Source organism: Diceros bicornis, chromosome 6 (assembly GCF_020826845.1).
Source record: "Diceros bicornis minor isolate mBicDic1 chromosome 6, mDicBic1.mat.cur, whole genome shotgun sequence".
Taxonomy (NCBI): domain Eukaryota; kingdom Metazoa; phylum Chordata; class Mammalia; order Perissodactyla; family Rhinocerotidae; genus Diceros; species Diceros bicornis.
The window spans coordinates 44,656,762-44,680,166 of NC_080745.1; the positions used below are offsets into that span (position 1 = coordinate 44,656,762).

The 23,405-nt window shown below is 38.0% G+C and overlaps 1 protein-coding gene across 16 annotated transcripts in view; it reads left to right on the plus strand.

The window, feature by feature from the left end:
* Positions 1-23,405, plus strand: part of ANK3 (ankyrin 3) — a 641,124-nt gene that overhangs the window by 506,930 nt on the left and 110,789 nt on the right. For 10 of the 16 annotated variants that reach the window (XM_058543390.1, XM_058543388.1, XM_058543384.1 and 7 more), the window contains exons 19-24: positions 1,672-1,770; positions 1,859-1,957; positions 2,486-2,581; positions 6,745-6,817; positions 6,982-7,044; positions 19,814-19,867. In XM_058543390.1, coding sequence (XP_058399373.1) covers positions 1,672-1,770; positions 1,859-1,957; positions 2,486-2,581; positions 6,745-6,817; positions 6,982-7,044; positions 19,814-19,867 — 484 coding nt within the window. The remainder of the gene's footprint in view (positions 1-1,671; positions 1,771-1,858; positions 1,958-2,485; positions 2,582-6,744; positions 6,818-6,981; positions 7,045-19,813; positions 19,868-23,405) is intronic. The other 6 variants (XM_058543400.1, XM_058543389.1, XM_058543393.1 and 3 more) reach the window with 2 other exon arrangements.

A 23,405-nucleotide genomic window follows, 5' to 3' on the forward strand; every position in this document is an offset into this window, starting at 1 on the left:
TCTGGTGAGGTGTCTTCACCTTCCACAGTCGGCTGTGGTCTAGGCATCCTCTTTTCAAATTCAAATATACCCATTTGCAGGAGTATCTGTTTTGGGGGCCTGCTATAAAAAGAATACCATCGACTGGACAAACCTGTATTTCTCACAGTAATGGAGGTTAGGAAGTCCAAGATCAAGGTGCCAGCAGATCTGGTGTCTGGGGAGGGCCCTCTTCCTGGTTCGAAGATGGTCATCTTCTCTTTGTATCCTCACATGGCAGAGAGCAGAGAGAAGAGGCAAGCTCTCTCCTGTCTCTTCTTATAAGGGCACTAATCCCATTCATGAGGGCTCCACCCTCATGTCCTAATTACCCCCAAAGGCCACATCTCCAAATACCATCACACTGGGAATTAGGGTTTTAGCATACAAATTTGGGGGGAACACAAACATTCAGTCTATAGCACACAGTCACCATACAGACACATTAGTGCCATCACATATGAGATACAGACCCTTGAAAACATGGGACACCCTCCCCCCTCATGCCCATTTAGAAATGTTATAAAAAGTCAGTGTTCTCCCTTTCGGTGATCTGGTGCTGCCAGTGTCATCATAAACAGAGACTGAATATGGATGGGCCTGAAATTGCATGGTGGTGTCTGTTACAATGTGGCTATCCAGAAAAGTGTTTGTAATATCCTTAGTTTAAAAAAGTTAATTATCAGGGGTTGGCCTCATGGCTTAGCGGTTGGGTGCGCGCGCTCCGCTGCTGGCGGCCCGGGTTCAGATCCCAGGCGCGCAGCGATGCACCACTTCTCCGGCCATGCTGAGGCCACGTCCCACATGCAGCAACTGGAAGGCTGTGCAACTTTGACATACAACTATCTACTGGTGCTTTGGGGGGAAAAAATAAATAAATAAAAATTTATTAAAAAGAAAAAATAATAATAAAGTAATTATCTAGAATACACACATATGCGTCATATACATAATATATTTTATAATAGATAGAACTTGTAGCCCCTCAGGGGTCAGTGGATATTAATTTGAGAAACAATCTATTGCTTTGTCTAAATCAGTAGTTTTCAAACCGTGGGACTCTAGCTAGGTAGGCAGGAGTCTTTAACTAGAGCATGTGTACCTAGATCAAGTTCATACTTCTCAGACCTCCTGAACTACACCAGACTCTTTGGCTTTAGTGTTTCTATGCTTCCTGTCTCTGTCAAGTATTCTGATAATCATTGACTGCCTTGCATTATCCTTTAGCTCCTTCATATTTTTTAATCTTGATTTTATGCTTTTAGAGAGTAGCATGTTCAATAAATTCTAGCCCAGGTCTGTCCATAGAACAATCCTTGGACCCTCAACAAGAAACCAATGAGTCAGTCTGTCTAGGCTGTCGATTGCTCCATCTTTCCTTCCTATCATGAAAAATTTTTATGAGAATAAAATGAGCTGATGCGAGAGAGCACTTTGGGAAGTTAAATAACTGTTTACATGTGAGATGGTATTGTTATTTATACCTACAACTAGCTCTGAGAATTATCAAAGGAGTTTTTTTTTGATATAGGGAAAAAAACTATTTTTGCCAGCTTAAAAAGAAAGGTAAAATAACAATTTTGCTTCTATTTAGGGTAGCTGTTACTAAAAGTATACTTATGATGTTTCCTTTTTAAAAAAATATAATTACAGATGGGATACACACCACTGCATGTGGGCTGCCACTATGGAAACATCAAGATTGTTAATTTCCTGCTCCAGCACTCTGCAAAAGTTAACGCCAAAACAAAGGTAAACTCCTTTCTCCTTTGTATCCACCAAGATCGGTGATTTTGTGTCCCAGGAAGTAAGAGTCATTTCCTCCATCTTCCTTCTACAGAATGGGTATACGCCATTACATCAAGCAGCCCAGCAGGGACATACGCATATAATCAATGTCTTGCTTCAGAACAATGCCTCCCCCAACGAACTCACTGTGGTAAGAGGGAAGGGCCAGCTAAGGGAAGAGGGAGGAGATGGGCCTGGGCGCTAGTGTCTTACATTTTTCATTGTGCGCCAATGTTGCTTTTTTACTTTCATTAATAGGCATAAAGAAAGCATTCAGTAGAATGAAGGGAAAAGGACAATAACTATATTGTTGGGAGCTGTCTAGAGAAAGAGAGATGCGATTAGTGTTTCATACTTAAAAACCACTAATCCCTTGCCACCTGGTAGGAAGTACATATATAAGAAGAAATATGCATTTGTTTTCTTGATTACTTAGAACATGAAAAAGCTTCTTGGGTTCGGTGTGTAGCAGCGCAGAGTCTGCTGCGTGAGTAGGAACGGGTTAGGTGGGTTTTGTGCAAGGCGTGTCTCTAATGAAACCGCGTTTTGTGTATGACACCGGGATGGGACTGGTGAGACACGCGCCTTACGTTTTGTAGACGAAACGTGTGGAAACATACAGGCTCTGAGACATGTGGAATGACTTGGTAATGCCTTGTCCACGTTTCCCTCCTGCCAGAATGGGAACACTGCCCTAGCCATTGCCCGGCGGCTCGGCTACATCTCGGTGGTCGACACTCTGAAGGTAGTGACTGAAGAGACTGTGACCACGACTGTAAGTAGTGGGTGCTGGACACTGCTACCCTGACAGCCAGTTCGCAGACAGTAGACTTTTCCAGGGCTTTTCAGAGATAAACCTTCTTTCCTCCATTCATAGACTAAGTGCCATGTTTCCAAATGCGGTCACCTCATTGTTGGCAGTCAGCATAGCAAAACTCTCATTTCTGATATTAAGAAAAATTCAACACATGAAAAATTCCTTTAGTTCCGTATAAAGCTAGCTGTATTTCTTTGTTTTAATATAAATTATTTTAATGAAATGAAGGCAGAAATGTTTTAACATCCTTTGGCAATGTAAGAAAGTTGAAAACTCTAAGTTGGTTCTTTAAAATGTTTTAACTCACAAATGATAATGGATACATTGGTATTATTGTAGAAAAAATGTACTTTGTTATAAAAATAAAACATTAGAGATAGGATCAAAATTGATTTTACTACCACTCTCACTCCTCTTCCATTCACCAATTGGAGTTTTCATAGGAAAAACAATAGGATGTTTTATTAAAATTTAAAGTAAATCTTTACCAGGAGGTCTTATTGCATCACATACATTTTTACAAGCTGCAGCCTCTAGGATAAGTCACTTCTTCTTAACCCAACCTGGTGCCTTTGAACCGCATCAGGATTTGGTAACTTTGGAATCAAGAGCAGATATTGCACCATAGCACAGGCTTATTTGAGTTATTCCTGACTCCCTGACTCAACACACAGGCCTGAGATTGACTCCGTACAATGTAAATTTAGGACGCTGGAATGTTTGGAATTATCAGCTCTGCCTCTTTTTGTCATCCACCACCTTCCAACATGAAGGAAGTCCTGGTTAGCATCTGCAAACAGTTTGTATACACAGTGCTTCATATAAAAAACATGGGTTGAGGGGCTCTGTAGCTACTTCCAGGCTTTAGAAGCCTGCTGATCACTAGAGAGAAGTTTTGTAATACGTAAAAGAGAAAACATTAGCTTTAAAGGACTAGTGCAATAGTTATCAACCAGAGCACATCTCTAACTTCAAAATACAGTTTGTGTAAGAGATAAATTCCCATATAGTGCTTTCATATACCTCTTGAGTATTTCATTATCTTAAAATCTATTATTAAACTCTTGATAAAAGAATTTAAACAAATAATGTTTATTAACCTTAATTTTAAAGATATTTCATATAGCTCTCTAGAGTGGAGAAGAGGGAGGAGGCCAAGGTATTAAACACTGGCCAAGTATCACAATGCTATAAAAGATTTGAAATCATGGCAATAAATATAGAAAACTGCTGTTTCAATGTTAGAGTATTGAAATGTATAATAATTCAAAATACAAATATTATTTGATTGAATGTAAATGACTTTCTCACCCATTAGGAAAATTCAAAATGTTTCTTTGTATCAAAAAAGCTTTAGGAGAAAATAAAATTAGAGACAGAGAAAGTAAAGTTACAGCCTCAGAAAATCTATTGAAAGAGAAGGTTTTCAAGGCTCCAGTTCCTAGTGAAAGACAGAACATATATGGGAGCCGGGCCATTTCACTCTCAATGTCGTCAGCTGACTTGGTTGGTGTCTTTTTCAAGAGAGAAAAGATAGGACTCATGCTAACAGGAAAGGTCCAGTTTGCCTAGTGAAGTAAATGAGGCTTCCACCAAGTGAAGTGCTCGCATTGACTAGAAAAGAGTCCATCAGAGTCTTTAAGACCTAGTCCAGCATTGCGGTATTTGAGACTTTATTTCAAGCTGAGACTTCACCTTGTCAGCCGTGCTTTAGCAGTTTTATGTAATCTAGCTTAGACCAGGACTGATGCAATTCAGGGTGGAGTCTGTGATCTTAAGCTAGCTAAACACCGTGCAGCCTCCACCACGCGTGGATCTTTGCGCAGCCAGTTACTGAAGCCCCAGCAGCCATTGTCTCCATAAGCAGACTTCAGTTTCTCAAAAACTTTAAAAACAAGATTGCATCTTCCATACGAGTACAGTGTATGATGTGGCAGTTCCGAGAAAGATGCTTTAGTTAATGACATTACAATCATGGCAGCATAGGAAACTGAGGCTGGAAGCTGATATTCAAAAGATATGAAGTACGCTGTTTAAATTTTACTGAGTAAAATATTCGGTTCCCCCAGTAGCAATGAGCAGAACACATCTATCACTCAGTTGTTGGTTTCTAATACCATTCTCTAGTAAAGGTCAGGGCTCATTGGAGAAATGGCTGAATCTAGAACCGGGGTAGGAAATATGCAAGATGAGCCTGGAACGTCTTGTAGTGCCAAAAAGTTAACAGCTCCTCTGCCATAAATAAGTAAGTAAATAAACACACACACACAAAATGATGGCCATATGTCAAAGGGACACAGGAATTAACTGAAAGAGTTCCCAATGGCCAAAGCTGGAACAATTTGAGCAAAAATAAGTAAAATAGTATTGGAGTATACCTCAAAGTATAAAATAAATATCCATGAGTCTATACGGATATAAATAAATGAATAAAGAAGAGACAAATTTCTCAGGCAAAATCATTCCAAATGATTTATGAAAATACTTCACCCTCAAGGAGGTAGAACATAATTCCCCACTGCTTACATGTGGGTTGAGCATAGTGACTTCCCTCCAAAGAAAACAATGTGGAAAGGGTGGGAAGTAGAGTAACTTTACAGTGGAGAAACCTGACAAACACTGTCTCAGAGAGGTGACCAAGGTCAACATCCACACTGATAAATCATGTTGATGGTGTGCACCCTTGAGGTGATGGGATGAAAATGGCACTGTACCTCTGCGGTTTTCCCCCTGAAACATGTAACCCCAGTCTATTGATGAGAAAAACATGAGACAAATCCCAATTGAGCAACATTCTACAAAATAACTGACCAGTTCACCTCAAAACTGTCAAGGTCATTAAAAACAAGGAAAGTCTGAGAAACTGTCACAGCCATAGGAGCCTAAGGAAGCATGACAACTAAAAATAATATGGTATCCTAGATGGGATCCTGGAACAGAAAACGGACATTCGGTAAAAACTAAGGAAATCTGAATAAAATATAGACTTTAATTAATAACGATATATCAATATTGGTTCCTTAATTGTGACAAATATACCATACTAATGTAAGATGTTAATAATAGGGGAAACTTGATGAACTCTTTGTACTATCTTCACAATTTTTGTGTAAATCTAAAACTGTTCTAAAATTAAGAAGTTTATTTTTAAAAACTGTTCAGTTGCAGTATTACATGCTGGAAGAGGCACCAACTAATGCTTTGTTTCAACACAATACTTGAGGACAGGGAGTGTAAATCACATTTACCAAGTATTGTCCATAAGAAACAATGAATTTGTACCCTTTCTTAGTTTTAACAGCCTGGCTTTTTTTCAGTTGCTGTATTTAAATATGTATCTTGCCTTGTACTATTAGTCTTTCATATGCTCAGAATTAAAAGAGGACTCATTTTGAAATGAAAACGTGGTCATTAAGATTTGCTAACAGTAGTGCTGACAGTGTCTTGTGGGTGGATATAATCTCTATAAGTAAAAAGTTATCAAAGAGCAAGTAAAAGATTCAGTAAGGTCTATGCTCTGTAATATACTATTCTTTACAATTTTGTGCAGATGAAAATGATCTTGCAAATGCATTACCTCTAAGACATTTTTTTTCATACGCAGAGTTGTAAAACTTATGTAACTTAGGCAATTTTAATATTTTGATTTATTCAAGAAATTGAAATATACACATAGGAGGAGAAGACAAAATAAGTGGCTGGCTTGGCACAAGCAATAAAGACATTTTGCTTGCCATTCATTGGGCTTACCTTCAGCCAAGACCTTTAGCGGAGTGGATGACAGGTTCATCACACCATGAAAAAGTACAGCAATGGAGTGGAAGAGGCAATCTCTCTCTTCTCTTTTCCTTTGAAAAGCCTTATTAGGGACCTAAATCTTTTAAGCTAGTGTGCTTTGCCACTAGAATTCTTTCACCTTGTATTCTTTCTCTGCTGTGTATATGGTGAGGACCTTAGTGCTCCTGAGGGACAATTTTGATGTCATTTTATATATGGGGGCTTCAAGATATTCAACATGAAAGTCCCACAATAAACCAACTCATTAATCTAGAAAGAAATGAAAAGTCTCATTAAAACATGCAGTCTGCTCACACTAAAGTGACTGCTTTTTTTGTTACTAGACTGTCACAGAGAAGCACAAAATGAATGTTCCAGAAACGATGAATGAAGTTCTTGACATGTCTGACGACGAAGGTATGAAAATGTCCTTTGAGTTCATAATAATTAAGATTGATTGTGGAATTGTTTCCTGAAGAAAGTTCATTGTAAAAATATTTTTAGAAACGTTAAAATGTCTTGTTGTAGTAGCAAGAATGTGCATTTTTCACACACTTACGTTGTTCACTTAAATCATGCAGTTCGTAAAGCCAACGCCCCTGAAATGCTCAGTGATGGCGAATATATCTCAGATGTTGAAGAAGGTATTTGTGAATATTTATCGTGATGAAACTTAACTACCAGCTTTATCTTCTATTTCTTATCTTTGAAATGTAACACTTCCTTGAGTTACTAACTTTTCATTTTACCTTGAGATTGCTAATTTATGTATCATTTAAACAGTGCATATTTATATTACTGATTGTCTTCTTTTAGTCTCTGAATCCCCTCTCCTTGAACCCATTTTCCAACTTGAAACTGCAAGTGTCACTACTTATCTGGATTACTTTCTTTCTATTTGTTTCTATTAAGCAGAAAATTGATGTTTTTATTGTTTACATTGGAAAATCTAGAAAGGGAAAACTGATTAAATGTTTATAGCTAAAATACTTTTTTAAATAAGAGAAGGTATCCTTACAGGTAGGGAATTAAATGTCCATTCGAAGATTTACTCCAAGCTTTGTAATAAAAGCAACTTTTGGTCTTGAAGTAATCATGAAACTCAACCTGAACAAAACTCTTTCAAAATACAAATTTTTAATATTGATTTCATGAAAGAGATCAAAATATAAATGATAGTAGCTATACTTCATGTGCTTAAAAGAAACTATTTGTTTTCTGCCTTACTTAAAAATCAATACATTTGACCAGGTCGTGATATAAAGATATTTTAATGAATGACATCTTTAAAAGGTTCATTGGAAAACTAGCATTTTTATAGTGAATGAGTGTTATAAAGATGGCAAATGTTGGAGTTTTGCTCAAATAATGAAACGTTTACTTATAGAATTTATTTTATATTTATGTTACTTTCTTGAATTATTTGACTCTCCAAAACTGCCTTCTATCCTATTGCTTCCTCCATTTGCCATCTCTCATGTAGTAGTTTTCTCTTGGATCAGTCTTAGTGTTGCTAGTCTTTCTCTGCCTTTAGGTAATCTTCCCTATTTTAATTATTGGTTCCTTTTTTGATTTGAACAAATTTTATTGGAAACCTAAATAGTGGGAAAGCCTACCTGGTCCGGTCACTTCAGCTTTTTCAGTGTCCAGTGACTGCCTGCTCTAAGTGCGTTGTGGCCGGGGACTGCACATCTTTGAAAAAGCTGATGCCTGGTGGTCTTTTCAGGACCTGGGAGGACCTGTCTGATTGTTTGTAAATGTTCTTTTGATAAACGTTAAAGGCTTTTTTCTTTCTTTTTCTCTAAAATATCAACTATATGTTTATCTCTGTTTATCCCCAAATGGATAATATTTGTATCGTCTCTAGGAATTTGAGTAATGTGCCTTACTGTCATATTATATTTCAATGCCTTCTTACACAACATTTTTAGAGTAATTTCTTATGTGCAGAAGATAAAAGAAAAATGACGTTCTCACCTAGGTGTGTACACATACAAAACATGATGTCAAAAGTACGTTTTTCAAATGAAATTATTATGAAATATAATATGACAATCACAGACCTAAAAATTTGTTAGTTTTTAACAAAATATCCTAAAATAGCCACACTGATGAGAGGCTAAGTTTGAATGGACTATATAACAGGCTTATACATGTGGATAACTAACAAAATGATTTGAAAAAAGGAGAAATTTTGAATCTCTTAAAGATAATTCATTTTGCTGTTTAACTAGAAATGACAATCATTTCCCTTAGATTTATCTCAATATGGGGATTTGAAATTAATAAGCAAATTTTAGTTCTCATTTAGCAATCTTTATTTAAACTTGGCCCTTGCTTTTTGGGTGTGTACATGGGCTGTTGGGATCAAATAGCTTTTGATTTTGTAGTGTTGTAGAATTTAATGTTGAAAGAGGTTGCTTAAAGGTCATTCAATCTGAGCGACAACCATCTAGTGCTGGAATCACCTCTGTAGAATCCTCTGCTTAGGAGGTCCTTTGCCCAAATGCCTCAATGATGAGAATTCCCTAATTCCCAGACTGCCTATTCCATTGTGAACAACTCTAACTTTAAAAATGGTTCATTTTATTGAGCATCCTTCTCATTGATTCAGGCTTCTACTCATTGATTCAGGCTGTGATATATTTGGCACTATTTAAAACAAAATCTGTCTCTTCTCTGTAACAATCCTTCCGGTATTTAAAAACACTTTTCGTATTTCTTCTTAGTCTTTTTTCCTCCAGCCATATTATCGCCCCTTCCTTCCACTGGTCCCTCCCGTCATGGTCAATCTCCTATGTACATTTCAGTGTGTCTATATCCATCTCAAATTGAGGTGTATTCTAGGTGTAGTCTCATCAAAGCAGAGTATAGCAGAGTTATTGGTTTGTCCATGGAGTATATTAAAAATGTATTATTGAAGTTTAAGATATTTTTGAGGTTATAATATACACTTAATTTGATGTATTAATACTGCTATCAGCTAATGTGCCTAAATTTTGCTTATATGTGCTCTGGTGAGCCACATTTGCCCTATCATGTATTTACATCATTCTCTGCATAAACTAGCATTTCTGTATTACTTTAAATCCCAAAACAAATCATTTTGAAATTTTAATTCTAAAAGCACCCCTGCAACTTTAATGATAGTTTTTACTTCTGACTCATTTGCCTGATAGTCTTGCTGGAGTTTTGCCACTATAATTGGATTTCATGCTGCCTGTTTCAGTACGCCCTTATGGATGGGAGCAAATGTTTATTTCCATGAAACCACAAACATGTTGTAAATATCTCTCTCTATAAGAACTAGTAAGAGATCATCACACCAGTATCTGAGGGTTCTGAGGATATCAACAGCTTTTAAAAGCAAATAAAAATAATAAGCAATATATACTGCTAGTTTTTCTCAAGAAAGAAAAGAAGAATGTTTTCTTAATTAATATGGGAAAATATAATTTTAATCCTAAATTATAAAAATCAAGTATATACTAAGGGAACAGTGGCAAGGGTAGTCTTTCTTTTCCTTCTCCTTCTTTCTCTTTTCCTTTTTCTTCTTTGCTATCTCCTCTTTCTTTGGTCCACTATGAGAAATTAGTATAAGTGAAAGAATGTTTGGATTAATTTCACACACACAAAAAAAATTCAGGAAAATTCATTATCAATTAATGACCTAGGGGAACAATGGAGCCAAGTTACAGAGTAGAGCAAATGTTGAAGTACCAGCAAAGCAGAGCAAAGGAAGAAAAAGCGATAAAGCAACCTTCTCTAAGGCGGGTGTTTAAGCCCACACGTTATGCAGGTGGGGGGTAAGCAGAGCTCCTCAGGGGGCCAGACAGATTCACAGATGTCTTAATGCTCTACTGTCTTCTTTCCCAGAAAAAAATGTTACATACATATAAAATTAATACACATACAAATTAGTATCTTGATTCTACTGCCAGTTAGATTCTTAGGTTTTGCAACGCTGTTTGTAATTAAAAAGAAAGAAATGATGAGAGAGAGAGAGAGAGAGAGAGAGAGGAGAGGATGGGAAGAAGGAAAGAAGGATAAAAGAAGAGGAGAGAGGATGGGAGGAAAAGAGGGAAGGAGGAAAGAAAGAAGAAAACTGAGGTTAAGGTTCAAGTTGTCTTCTAGTTTGGGTCCCCCTCCCAAGAGATTTCACAGTTGGCTTTGGTTCATTGCTGATTTTAAATTGTAAATTCCTATAAAATATATTTGGGAAGTGAAAAATATGCATAAAATGTTATTTTAGCTTGCTGAATTCTAGTGGGTTGGGTTATAGTAACAGATTTAAAGAACTATAGATATAGATGGGACATAATGAGAAATGGAATTAAGCCATGGAAAATAAAAACCAAAAAGACAGCTCTGTGAAATATGATTCTACCGAACAGGTTTATGAGACAACTGGGTGGGACAAACCCTTGCTGGGAAGAATTCTTTAATTCTTAGCTACTCACAATTTTGACAGGGCTGTAAAATCTCTCTCAGGATTGAATGCAGACACTAAGTATTAAAAGACAAAAGTAAGAGGCTAAGTAGAAGTGTGGTAGAAATAATTATCAGATAGGTATAGGTCTGAGATAATAAAGCAATAAAATTTCATCAGATGCCATATGCAAAAAAATGAAAGTAGACCCTTACCTTACACCATACACAAAAATTAACTCCAAATGGATTCAAGACTTGAATGTAAGACCTGAAACCATGAAACTTCTAGAAGAAAACATAGGCAGTACGCTCTTCGACATCGGTCTTAGCAACATCTTTTCAAACACCCTGTCTGACCGGGCAAGAGAAACAATAGAAAAAATAAACAAATGGGACTACATCAAACTAAAAAGCTTCTGCACAGCAAAGGAAACCATCAACAAAACGAAAAGACAACCTAACAATTGGGAGAAGATATTTGCAAACCATACTTCTGATAAGGGCTTAATCTCCAAAATATATAAAGAACTCATGCATCTCACCAACAAAAAAACTACCAACCCAATTAAAAAATGGGCAAAAGACCTGAACAGACATTTCTCCAAAGAAGATATACAGATGGCCAACAGACACATGAAAATATGTTCAAAATCACTATCAGGGAAATGCAAATCAAAACTACAATGAGATATCACCTCACGCCCGTCAGAATGGCTATAATTAACAAGACAGGAAACAACATGTGTTGGAGAGCATGTGGAGAGAAGGGAACTCTCACACACTGCTGGTGGGAGTGCAAACTGGTACAGCCACTATGGAAAACAGTATGGAGATTCCTCAAAAAATCAAGGATAGAACTACCATATGATCCAGCTATTCCACTGTTGGGTATTTATCCAAAGAACTTGAAAACACCAATTTGTAACGGTACATGCACCCCTGTGTTCATTGCAGCGTTATTCACAATAGCCAAGACTTGGAAGCAACCTAAGGCCCATCAAGGGACGAATGGATAAAGAAGATGTGGTATATATACACAATGGAATATTACTCAGCCATAAGAAACGATGAAATCCAGCCATTTGTGACAACATGGATGGACATTGAGGGTATAATGCAAAGTGAAATAAGTCAGAGGGAGAAGGTCAAATACCGTATGATTTCCTTCATTAAGTAGTAGATAATAACAACAATAAACAAACACATAGGGACCGAGATTGGATTGGTGGTTACCAGAGGGGAAGGGGGGAGGGAGGAAGGTGAAAGGGATAATTCGGTACCTGTGTGTGGTGATGGGTTGTAATTAGTATTTTGGTGGTGAACATGATGTAATCTATGCAGAAATAGAAGTACAATGATGTACACCTGAAATTTTTACAATGTTATAAACCAATGTTACTGCAATAAACAAAAAATTAAAAAAAAATTTTATCAGATGGTAGAGTGATGTGAGGGTTGAGGAGTAATGCTCAGCGCACCTTTGCACCAAATTCAGTGCCCAGTGGAAGCCACAGCAAATTAAAATCCACAGATTTCAAAGAACTGAAAGTAGATCAATATCATATAGCACATACTCACCATTATACTGATGAGGAAGCGAAGCTGAAATAAATGTTGAGTGGCTTGCCCAACCAAGATTAGTGGCAGAGCTGGACAAAAGACAGATTTGACAGTCTGTGGTTTTATATCATCTCTTTCATAACTACTCTAACACGATCTGTTTTCTTAAATATAGAACCCAAGAATGTATTTTTTTAAACTTCTAAAAATACGTGCTTAGGAAAAGGAACAAATCATGCATTTGGAAAATATCACAAGGTGATAATTATTTTTTTAAAGACCTCCAGTGGCCTTGTGGTTAAGTTCAGTGCACTCCACTTCAGCAGCCCAGATTCGGTGCCCAGGCATGGACCTACACCACTTGTCTGTCAGTGGCAATGCTCTGGTGGCAGCTCACATGAAAAAAAAAGAGGAAGATAGACAGTGGACGTTTGCTCAGGGCCAATCTTTCTCAGCAAAAAAAAAAAAAAAAGAAAAGAAAAAAAGACCTTGATGAGACTATAATAGAAGTAGTATACCTTCCTCTGACCATCTTGGCAAAAGAATATGCAGACTGAGATGCAGATTCAAGTAAAATAAAGATAAACATAATTTAGAGTAGTTTTTAAGAACTCAAAGCAAGTAGTTTTAGTAAACATATCCAAGTATTCTCAATTAGGAGAGAATAGGTAGTATTTGACTTGGCACAATCTGAAACTCAAAGAAAGAGGAGAAATTACTTTGGGAAACATGAAGCTGGATATCAAGAAAACCACTAGGAGAATGGCCTTTAGGATCTGTTCTCACCAAACGCCTTGGACTATCCTGCTATCCTAATAAATCAGATTATTATGTTTTTAGCTTTATAGATCTGGAAAGAAGCCTTGGAGATTAGCTTGCTTCCAGGTGGTCCGAACAGTGGTGGTGGTTATGTGGAAATTGTTCTTCACCTGAAATTTTAACATTTTACAAGTGCTTATTAAATCATAACATCTAGCCTTTTGCCTGATAGTTCTTTGCTTACAATTGTCCTTTCAAATAGACATTACATAATTGCATGCTAGTCTCAGCAATGAGGTCAAAATGAAATACCAGAAGCAGAGAACAAATCTTATTCTCTGTTGTATCCGCAGAACCTAGTCCAGTGCCTGGCACACAGCAGATCTTCAGTACGTATTTGGACAGTTGCATCAAAGTGGGGGAAGACTCAAGGAAAGGATAGTTTTCCAAGTTTCTAAACAGGCAGGATGGAGAAAATTTGCCTGCTCTGCTCCCTTTTCCTTGCGTTAAATCTCTTCTCACTGAGACTGTCCTAGCTATGTATGGAATCAATAAACAGCTTTATACTGGTTCTCCAAAGGAGTATCTGCATCTCAAAGAATAGTTAATGAATTTAAAAGAATTTCCAGCTAAAGAAAAAGATCTGTGAACTGGGACAGAGGCCTTTATTCTAAAACAGAGTCCATCCTATTTTTGATATCCTATCTTTGGAATTGGAATTGTTTAGTGATTTTCATCCACACCATCCACTTACCCAGCTATGTACTTGACGTCTCCATTTAGATTCTCAGATATCTTAGATTCTCAGGTATGCCCTAAACACACCCCTCCAAAGTAGCGTCTCTTCCCACCCTTCTCCATCTCAGTAAATGGCTCCACCACCCAAGCCAAAACCTGTGGTTACGTGTAATCTCCCTTTTCTTACCACTCGTATCCAGTCCATTAGCAAGTCATTTCAGTTCTACTTCCCAAATACATCTCACATCCCTCTTCTCTGCATCCCCACAGCCACCACCCTAATCCCACCCACCGACATTTCTCCCATGCAATACTGCAGGAGCCTCTTTACACATCTCCACTTCTACTCTTTCACCATAGACTCAGCTTTCTGTGCGGCATCCTCAGCAATCTTTTAAAAATATAAATTGGATCATGTTATTCCATTCCCCAGTTTAAATGCTTCCAAGGCTTAGAATTATGTTTTTAAGATTTGTTCATGTTGTTGCATATAATGATAGTTCATTCATTTTCATTTCTATATAATATTCCATTGTATGCCTACACTATAATTAAGTTATCCATTCTACTCTTGGTGGAGATGTGGGCTGTTTCCAGTTTGGGGCTGTTGGAAACAAAAGTGCTATGAACCTCCTTCTCTCTGTCTCCTGGTGCACATATGCATACATTCTGTAGGGCATAGACCTAGGATTGTAATTGCTGGGTTGTAGGTTATGCAAAGACAATAGAATTCATTAAAACCAGGTAATGATAAACTAGGATTGTAAAATTAGATAGTGAGGCTGGTAAAAAAAAAACAAAAAAAGCAAGGAAAAGAATACCATAAAGAAAGTGATTACCATCCAGAGGGAGGAGGAGGCTGTGATTGGAACCGGGATGTAGGAGGCTTCTGAGGTGCTGATGTTCTGTTTCTTAACCTGGATGGTGTTTATTTTGTAACAATTTGTTAACATGTACCTTTACATTTTATGTATTCATCTGTGTGATCCTTGTATTTCGTGACAAAGTAGCCACCTCCTCTAAATAATACAAATACACCCCCAAAAAAGTATAAATACAAAACTAAAATAAAAACCTCCCGAGGCTTTACATTGCCCTTGGAATAAAACTCAGGCCCTTTCTGTGGTTGCTAAGTCTTTTCATTCTCCTCTCAATCACACTTTTTGATTTCTTCCTGATATTCATCTCAATTTACTAGTCATTAATTTCAGAGGGCAGCAAACTTTTTCTGTAAAGGGCCAATGGTAGATATTTTCGAATTTTCAGGCCATATGGTCTCTGTCCCAACTACTCAACTCTGCCTTTGTAGCAGAGACAATACAGAAGCAGCCGGAGACAATGCCTAAACAAATGGGCATGGCCGTGAGACAATAAAACTTGATTTACAGAAATAGGCAGAAGGCTGGATTTGGCCCCAGACTGTAGTTTCCCAACTTGTGATTAATTTTGTTTATTTTCTTTCAAACTAGATTGTTAGCTCCATGGAAGAAGAGCTGTCTTTAACACTGTCAAGGTACCTAGGACATATACATACAGGCCCTCCCTCATGGATGAGTGTGTCCACTTGGTTCATGCCACACATTTACTTGTGTCTCTGTCCCCCAACAAGATTCCATATAAATGAACACTCTCAACATCATAAACAAGGTACTTCCCGTTTATTGAGCCCTTCCTATGTGCTAGGCATTAAGCTGTATGCATTTCATGCATTATGTCATTTAACCCTCACAGTGACCCTCCAAGTTAGAGCCGTTGGTATTTCCATTTTATAGATGTGGAAAATCAGCTCCAGCAGGGTTAAGGATCTTGATCAGGATCACACAAGTCAGTGCAGGGGCTTATACTCAAATCCCTGTCCTTAACCTCCAACATCTAACATCTACTCTAACATCAGTGGTGCCTGGTAATTTAAATAGGAGTCCCACAGCTGTTGGATTATTGCAAGTTTTAAGTGAGATAATGTATAAAGAGTTTAGCCCAGAGATCTTAGTAAATGTTAGTTACAAGTTACCTTATCTTAATTTTCTCAAAGTAGTTGAGAGCGTTATTAGTGCTATTATTACTCCTAATTTACATTTAGTCCTAATTTAAGGCCCTAATTTAAAGGATTACTAGTCCTAATTTACCTTAAGGGATCTGAGGCTCAAAGAGTATAAGACATTTGTTCAGGTTCACATAGCCAAGGAAACTGGAATTTGAATTTAGGTTTTTTGCTTCAACTCAATGAGATGCCATAAGAGAAGAACAGATAAAGCGACAAGGAAATTCAAAAGAAGGGGAGATTACTGAACGGCTGAAGAAAGAAGCATTTTAAGGAATAGAAAGAATGTGGACAAGCAGAAATTTGGGGGGAGTAGAAGGGTGGAGATTAGAAAGAAGTGTTCCAAGTTCAGAAAACTTTGGTCAAAGTATCAGACGTGGGAAAGCAGAGGACTTCACAGGAGAGCTCAGCACACAGGGGTGGGGAAGCTGGGCGCCAGCCTGGAGGAGGACCCCACGAAAGGCACAGGGAAGAAGGGAAATGGTTCTAGAAAACTCCAGGCACACTGACATTTAAGAGGAAGAAGGATGCCAAAGGATATGGAGAGGGAGTGATGAGCAATGGAGGGAGAAACCCAGAAGAGTAGGTTCTAGTGGAAGCCGTGGGAGAAACTTCCCTGGGAAAGTCCAACATGGGAAACCCTGGTGACCTCCGCAGCTGCCATGTCCATAACATTGTAGATATAAACAGAATAGAGTAGTTCTAATGTAGTGTGAGTTGTTTTTTTCCAAGAAGCTGTGGCAGAATGAGTAGCTGGAGCAGCCTGTGGAATGAATGGGTCCAGGGATTGTTTTAAGAGATGGCAGAGAATTAAGCGTGCTTATTGACTAAGGACAATAGGTTTTTTTATTTGCCCAAAACAAGTTGTAGTAATTTTGAATATGATCCCTCCCCAAATTATTTTTATTTTAGTCCCTGCCCATCTACCTGGAAAGTCTGCCTTGCTTCATGTGGAAGTGGGTCCTAATCTGGCACCCCTAGCCCTGTCCCCCTCACATTGGGATCCTCACTACAGAGACAAGCAAGTGGAACATCAGCATTGAGAATGCATGGGCAAGGAGGAGGTATGGTGAGGGGCAGAGAGCCGGGAACAAGAAGGGTTGGAGAATCAAGGGAAGATGTTACAAATGAGAAGGGGTGGTCTGACCACCTGGGTCAGAACCACAATGAGGATGAGAACTGACAACAGATGCCGCCTGTCTTTACCTTGTATGTGCACAGCTTTTAGGTAGAGGTAGGAAATAGAAAAGGAGCCAATAAACAGGTATTTGTTGCCTGCACAATGAAAGGCAGTTGGCATAAGAGAAGGAAGAGGCCAAATCCTTGCCCGCAAAGTGTGCACGATCCTGGTACTCCTTTATACCTGGGGACAGCAAACATGTTCCTGCTTTGCACACACGGTCCTTATACACCTAAGTAATGAAGAGCCGAGACTAATTAGTTCCGGATTTGGAGTTGAGGCTAGGTGAAAAGACTAAGGAAGACTTAACAGAAGAAAGAACCAATTGGCACAACACTGCCATCTTGAATTTAGCTACCTAATTTCTCTGTAGTTCAGAACCAACATTTTTGTGTCTGATTTCACAGGGCTAGTTTGTGGCTAGTAATTTATTCATTGTCTAGTCTTCTTTAAAAGAGGCATAAGTTTTAGATAATGAGAACAGTGTACGTCACCTTGTGCCCCTTTCTACCTGCGTTCTGTCTTTAGTCCCAGGTGTTCAGTTGACTGAGTCAGTGTAATGTCTAATTTTACTTAGATGACTGAGGGTAATTTCTGGATTAGGGTTAAGGAGTACTGATAAGAATATGGAAAAATTATAGTGTCTGTCCCAATATTGTCTACCTCTTCACAGGAAAGACATGGAATCCTTTTTTCTTCCTGGGATGGGTTTGTTTATTAACCCAACCAAGATCACAGGGGACGTTTTTCATTGCTACATCTGGAAAAGTTCCAACACTGAGTCATGCATGCTTACTTTAGAAACTATATCTAGCCTGGATTAAGGAGCAGTAAACTGCTATACACTTTTTAAAAAGAAGCACATCTAGCCACAAAGAACAGAATAATGTTTAAAAGTAAAGAATCAAATTGACTTTGTACTCTTAAAAAAAAAAAATCAGCCTGAACAGAGAGTCATTTGTTCTGTGGGATAACAGAAACTTGTTCTTGTTGTTGGTTAAGAGATGTGCAGACCTTGCCATTTAAGCCTGATTCCTTTTTGGCCACCTATGAAGCCAGGATCTTATGAGCACCTGGAGCTAGGGAAGGGAAAGAAAGAATGCAGCCAATGGCCCTCCCATGAGAAGTACATGAATCCCTTAAAATGACACACACTTCTTTAGCCTTCTTAAGAGCACCTGTTTCACCTGGTGCTCGTTGCTCAGCTAAGCGTTTTCTCAACTTACCTCATTGTTCTCACATATATTGAGAAGAAAAGCAAGAAAATATTATATTCCAGAACTTAATATTTATGTTTTGAAAGACATAAGCATCTCCTGCTGCCAGGAGATGCTGGAAAATAAAGGATTAAAGTAAAGGACCACACCTGCTCATTCCTGACTGAGGAGGCAGGTAGAGAGCGAAGGGGGCAGGAGAGAGAGCTCACTCCATTCTCTACCTTGGGCTTGGGGCTGTTAGCCTCTCTCTGAGCCTCCCAGAAGATAATGGAGTCATGAGCACTGCTCCTCCAGCCTGACACAGAAGTGCCTGTGCTACACACAGGAACCTCTTGAAGTACAGTCATGTGTCTCTCTACCCATCTTTACTCACACACCCTCCATTCAACATCTACCAGATCTACTCAATCCACTGTGATGCCCTCTTCCTTTGAGCTCTTATAATATTTTGTACGTTCTTTTGTGCATCTTCTGTTCTATGGTATGGTGGTTAAGAGCTTGGGTTCTGCAACCTGATTGCATGGGTTCTAATCCAGACTCTACCACTAACTAGACATGTGAGTTCTGAAAAATAACCGAACCTCTCTGAATCTGTTTCTAAATCTATGAAAGAGAAATAATAATACCTGCTTCGTAGGGCTGAGGATTAAATGAAACGTGCATATAAAGTGCTCGGTGAGCATGGTGTCTAGCACATACAAAGCACTAACTAAATTGGAGACAGCAGGAGAAGGAGTACAGTATTTGTATTATTGCTTGTGTCCTGGTGTCAACTTCTTTACTAGAGATTAAATGCCTCAAAGATGATGGTTGGCTTTACTCATAACATACGTCCTAGCCCAGTGGTCTGTTGTCTCGCTACTCAAAGTATGGTTTGCAGTCACCTGGGAGCTTGTTTACCTGCAGAATCTCTCGGCCTACCTAGGCCTGTGGAATCAGTATCTGCAGTTTACCAAGGTCCGGAGGTGACACAAATATACACATCGACATTTGAGAAACACTGCACTGGATTCACTGAATTCAGTTGCCGAAGCTGATATTTTAATTCTAGTAATTCCCACCAGGAAAATAGAGACTTAATTCTGTAGAATCAACACTGCCATTAGATACTGTCATTTATTTGTAAGGATCCTCTATACCAGTGGTTATCAAAGTGTGGTCCCTGGACCAGCAGCATCAGATTCAACTGGGAACTTATTAGAAATGCAAATTTTCAGGTGATTCTATTGCATCCTACAGATTGAGAACTACTGCTTTAGAACATTGGGAAGCTACCAGTAGTACCACATTAATAACGTCCATCTCCTTTTTCATGCCTTATTTCATTTCCTCTGCTCCATCTCTTAAAGAGGCAAGTATAAAGTACTGAGTTTCCTCTCCATGTTTGCCGGATATTTTCTGGTATATGGAACACACAGCCTATTTGAATTATCTGCCGTACTTGTATTTTGTTTTGTTTTTGTTAATTTTATTCATTTTTTGAATAGGTGATAAATGCACATGGTATAAAATTCCCAAGGTACAAGAGTTTACGGTGAAAAGTAAGTCTCCCTCCTTGTCCTTCCTCCAGTAATCTAGTTGCCGTCTCCAAAGGCAATCACTGAACTTTCATTTCACACATTTATTGAGCACCTACTATGTGCCAGGCACTGTTCTGGGCACTGGATATGGAACAAACAGACAAAACCCCTGCCTTCATGGAGCTTACATTTTGATTGCCAATTTCTTGCAGTATTTGTTCAATTGCATAGTATATTGCAGTGGTTAAAAGTAGGGCCCTGCAGTCAAACCAACTGATTTTGAATGCCATTTTCCCCATTTTCTAAATGATCTTGGGTTATTTACTCTACCACTGTGAACTGGATTTTCTTTATCTTGAAATGGAGATAACAATTCTATTTTATAAGGTTGTTATGAGAATAACATGAGACAATACTTATAAAGCACCAAACAGTGCCGAGAACAGAGTAAATGATCAATAAATGTTAGTGTTGATTATAATGATGTGATCTCATTCTACTGTTCTCTAATGTAGACTAGAAATGGTTAAAGGATTTATTTTCCCAATAGTTTTCATTTCTTCTCTTTGCTATGTGATGATCAAAAAAATCACTTTTTTCAGAAGAAGCACAGTAAATTTAAGTCTTCAAAATTCTGATCATTAATTGCTTGTCTGTAAGACTATTCACTGAGTTCTATTCAGAAACCAACTAATAAATCACTAGAGTATAGAGACTGTGTTCCTCTTTATTTTTTGTAATCTACCATTTTTTAATCCCATGTCATTTGAAGGTTTTTCTACTATTCATTTTTGTACTATTGTTCATAGTTTTGTACTATTAACTTCAACTTTATAAAGTTACAGAATACATACCTTGGGGAGATTCTGTATTTCGTAGCAGAGGAATTAAGCACTTTGGGCAAAGTTTCTGACAATATAATTTGGTATAGTTACCTTAAGGAACTTTCTTATGATTCTGTTCTCCAGCCAGATGGGAAAACAACTTTCAATCCTGGAAAAGCAACAAAAATATTCCTTGGTGATGATCTTAAGGTGGAAAAGATGAGAAGAAAATTACATGCAAAAAAGAGAGAGAGAAGAAAAGAACTCCTAGTGCATGGAAACACTTTTAAATATTAGGCCAAGAACTGTTTCCTTTATTTAGCATGAAAAGGATCATTAGAGGGCAAAGATTGCAAGGAATGTGGGTTAGGTATATTCCACCATGTGCTGGCACTGGACCATTGACTTGGAATCTAACAAGGAATGAGGGCTCACCTATGTGACCAACCACAGTCCTGATAATCATTTAATATATTCTCTTTCTTTGTCTTCTTTGTTCCTGATTCTATGTTGTATTATTTCCTAGTAGACAAAGTGTATGGATCTTTGAAAGTTGATTGTGGTACAGGAAATCTCTTTTCTTAACCTAGTCGTGATAGGAGGACTAGGAAGAGAGATAAGCTGGGAAATTGGAGTGAAATGCATCTGAACAGCTTTTATTATTTGGTTAATGGTGAGATCAAGGTAGATTTGGGGTGTTTCGTGTTCTTCTTTAAACATTTTCCAGCCTCTGGTATTTTATTTTCAGAAATGGATTAACAACAAGACTAGCAGTGCTCGTAATTTTGAAAGGCATAAAGTCAATACTAAATTGATGAGGCTCCTCTAGTGGCATTTGCTACTACACTTCTCCTGGACTTTGTCTACACTAATCATATCACACACTATGGAGCTAACTAATTTATTAGGGATGCATTAGGCAACCAGTGTGTGACCTCTTTGGCTTACCTTTGGACCTTGTCATTTCTCATTCTTCTGTTTCCACTACTTATTACAATGTAACAACCCACATCTAAACTCAGTGGTTTAATTTATCTTATCTCCTATGGTTGTGTGAGTTAACTGGGCTCAGCTGGGTTCTTGCATCTTTCATGAGATTGCAGTCAGATAGCAGCTGAGGCGGGAGTAACATGGTGGGATGTTCAGTGTGGTGTCTTCATTCAGAGGTCTGTCACCTCAGCTAAGATGGCTGGAACAGCTGAGGGCTGACTGGGCATCTCTGTCTCTCCATGCTGCCTTTCCATGTGACTACCTCGAGCTTCTTTATAGTATGGCGGTCTCATGGTAGTCAAATTTCTTACATTGGGGTTGGCTTTCCCCTAAGAAGTTTTCCAAGAGACTGAGGCAGAAACTGCAAGGTTTCTTTGAACTCAAACTCAGAAGTCATGCCAAATCACTTCCCTTGCATTTTAGTGTTCAAAAATCAAGCCAGCCCAGATTCGAGGGTAGTACACCAGAGCATGAATACAAGAAGACATCGTTCATGGGAGAGAGTGGAGACGGCATCTTTAAACACTCACTACCACATCCTCTTTGCCAGAAAATAGTCAAATTATACAGCTATTATTATACTGTTATACTGCTGTGCCAAACACTTCTAGGAAACATAAATCCACACAAGTACTTCTTAGTAAGTGAAAATTTGTGGTTCTTGGTTATATATGTATATACTAAATATATCTGATATTGTGTGAGTATTGTCCACTAATAAAATTAACTTTGTTGGCTTATACACACATGTATCTGTTGATCAGAAGCTGCAATTAATCAAAATATTGGATTATATAATGAATTAGAAGCAGTTAATAAGTCACTCAATATAATTCATCTCATTCCTTTCTAATCTTCGGCAGGGTGGTGTGTTGTACTATACAATAATTATAGAATATTTTGTTTATTGAAAGGAGAGTGAGTTAGTTTTGTTATTATTCATTTATTCATTCAATCAACAGATATTTGTTGAGTACCCATTATGAGCCAGGCCCTGTGTTAGGCAATGGAAAGCAGGGGCAATTTGCTGCTCTGGTTGGATTTTGCCTTTACTAGTATCAATAGTAGCAATTTAAATGTTAACTATATGGGTTCATGTATTCAGATGCTTGGGTACTAGAGAAAGCTGTGTTAGGAATAATACTAACAGTTAGTGCTGATTAAGTCCTTACTTGGAGCATTACTTAATTTAATCCCCCCAGGAGGTCTTAGGATAGAGGCAGAGTTATTATCCTGGTTCTGTGGAGGTTGAAGCTGTGACTCAGAGTAAACAGCAGTCCAAAGGTCACCTAAGCAGTAAATGGTGGAGCTTGGATTTGAATCCAGAGCACCTATGATGCAAACTGCATTAAAATAATACCTTTGCCTCTATTTCTAAATTCCATGCCTTTTAAAAAATGTTTTCACCATTCTAAAATGTAAATGCGTAATTACTTAATTTCATAAGGCTATTTTAATTAATCTTTGGCCAAATGTGTTGACAGCTCCCCCCCCCACCCCAAAGCCTGGCTTCTTTTGGTTTCATGGTGACCATTTCTAAAGTCTAAGAAGTATGGGTAAAGAATAGCAACTTAATTTTATCAAAATTTTACTATATACCAGTTATCAAGCTTGATGTGACAAAAGAGTGCTAAGTTGCTATGGCACGTAGATGGGAAAAAAGCAAAACCACCAAGCTCTTTAATAAAAGCGATCATGCATTCCAAAAATATTTATGGAGCACTTATAATTTGCCAGGCCCAGGA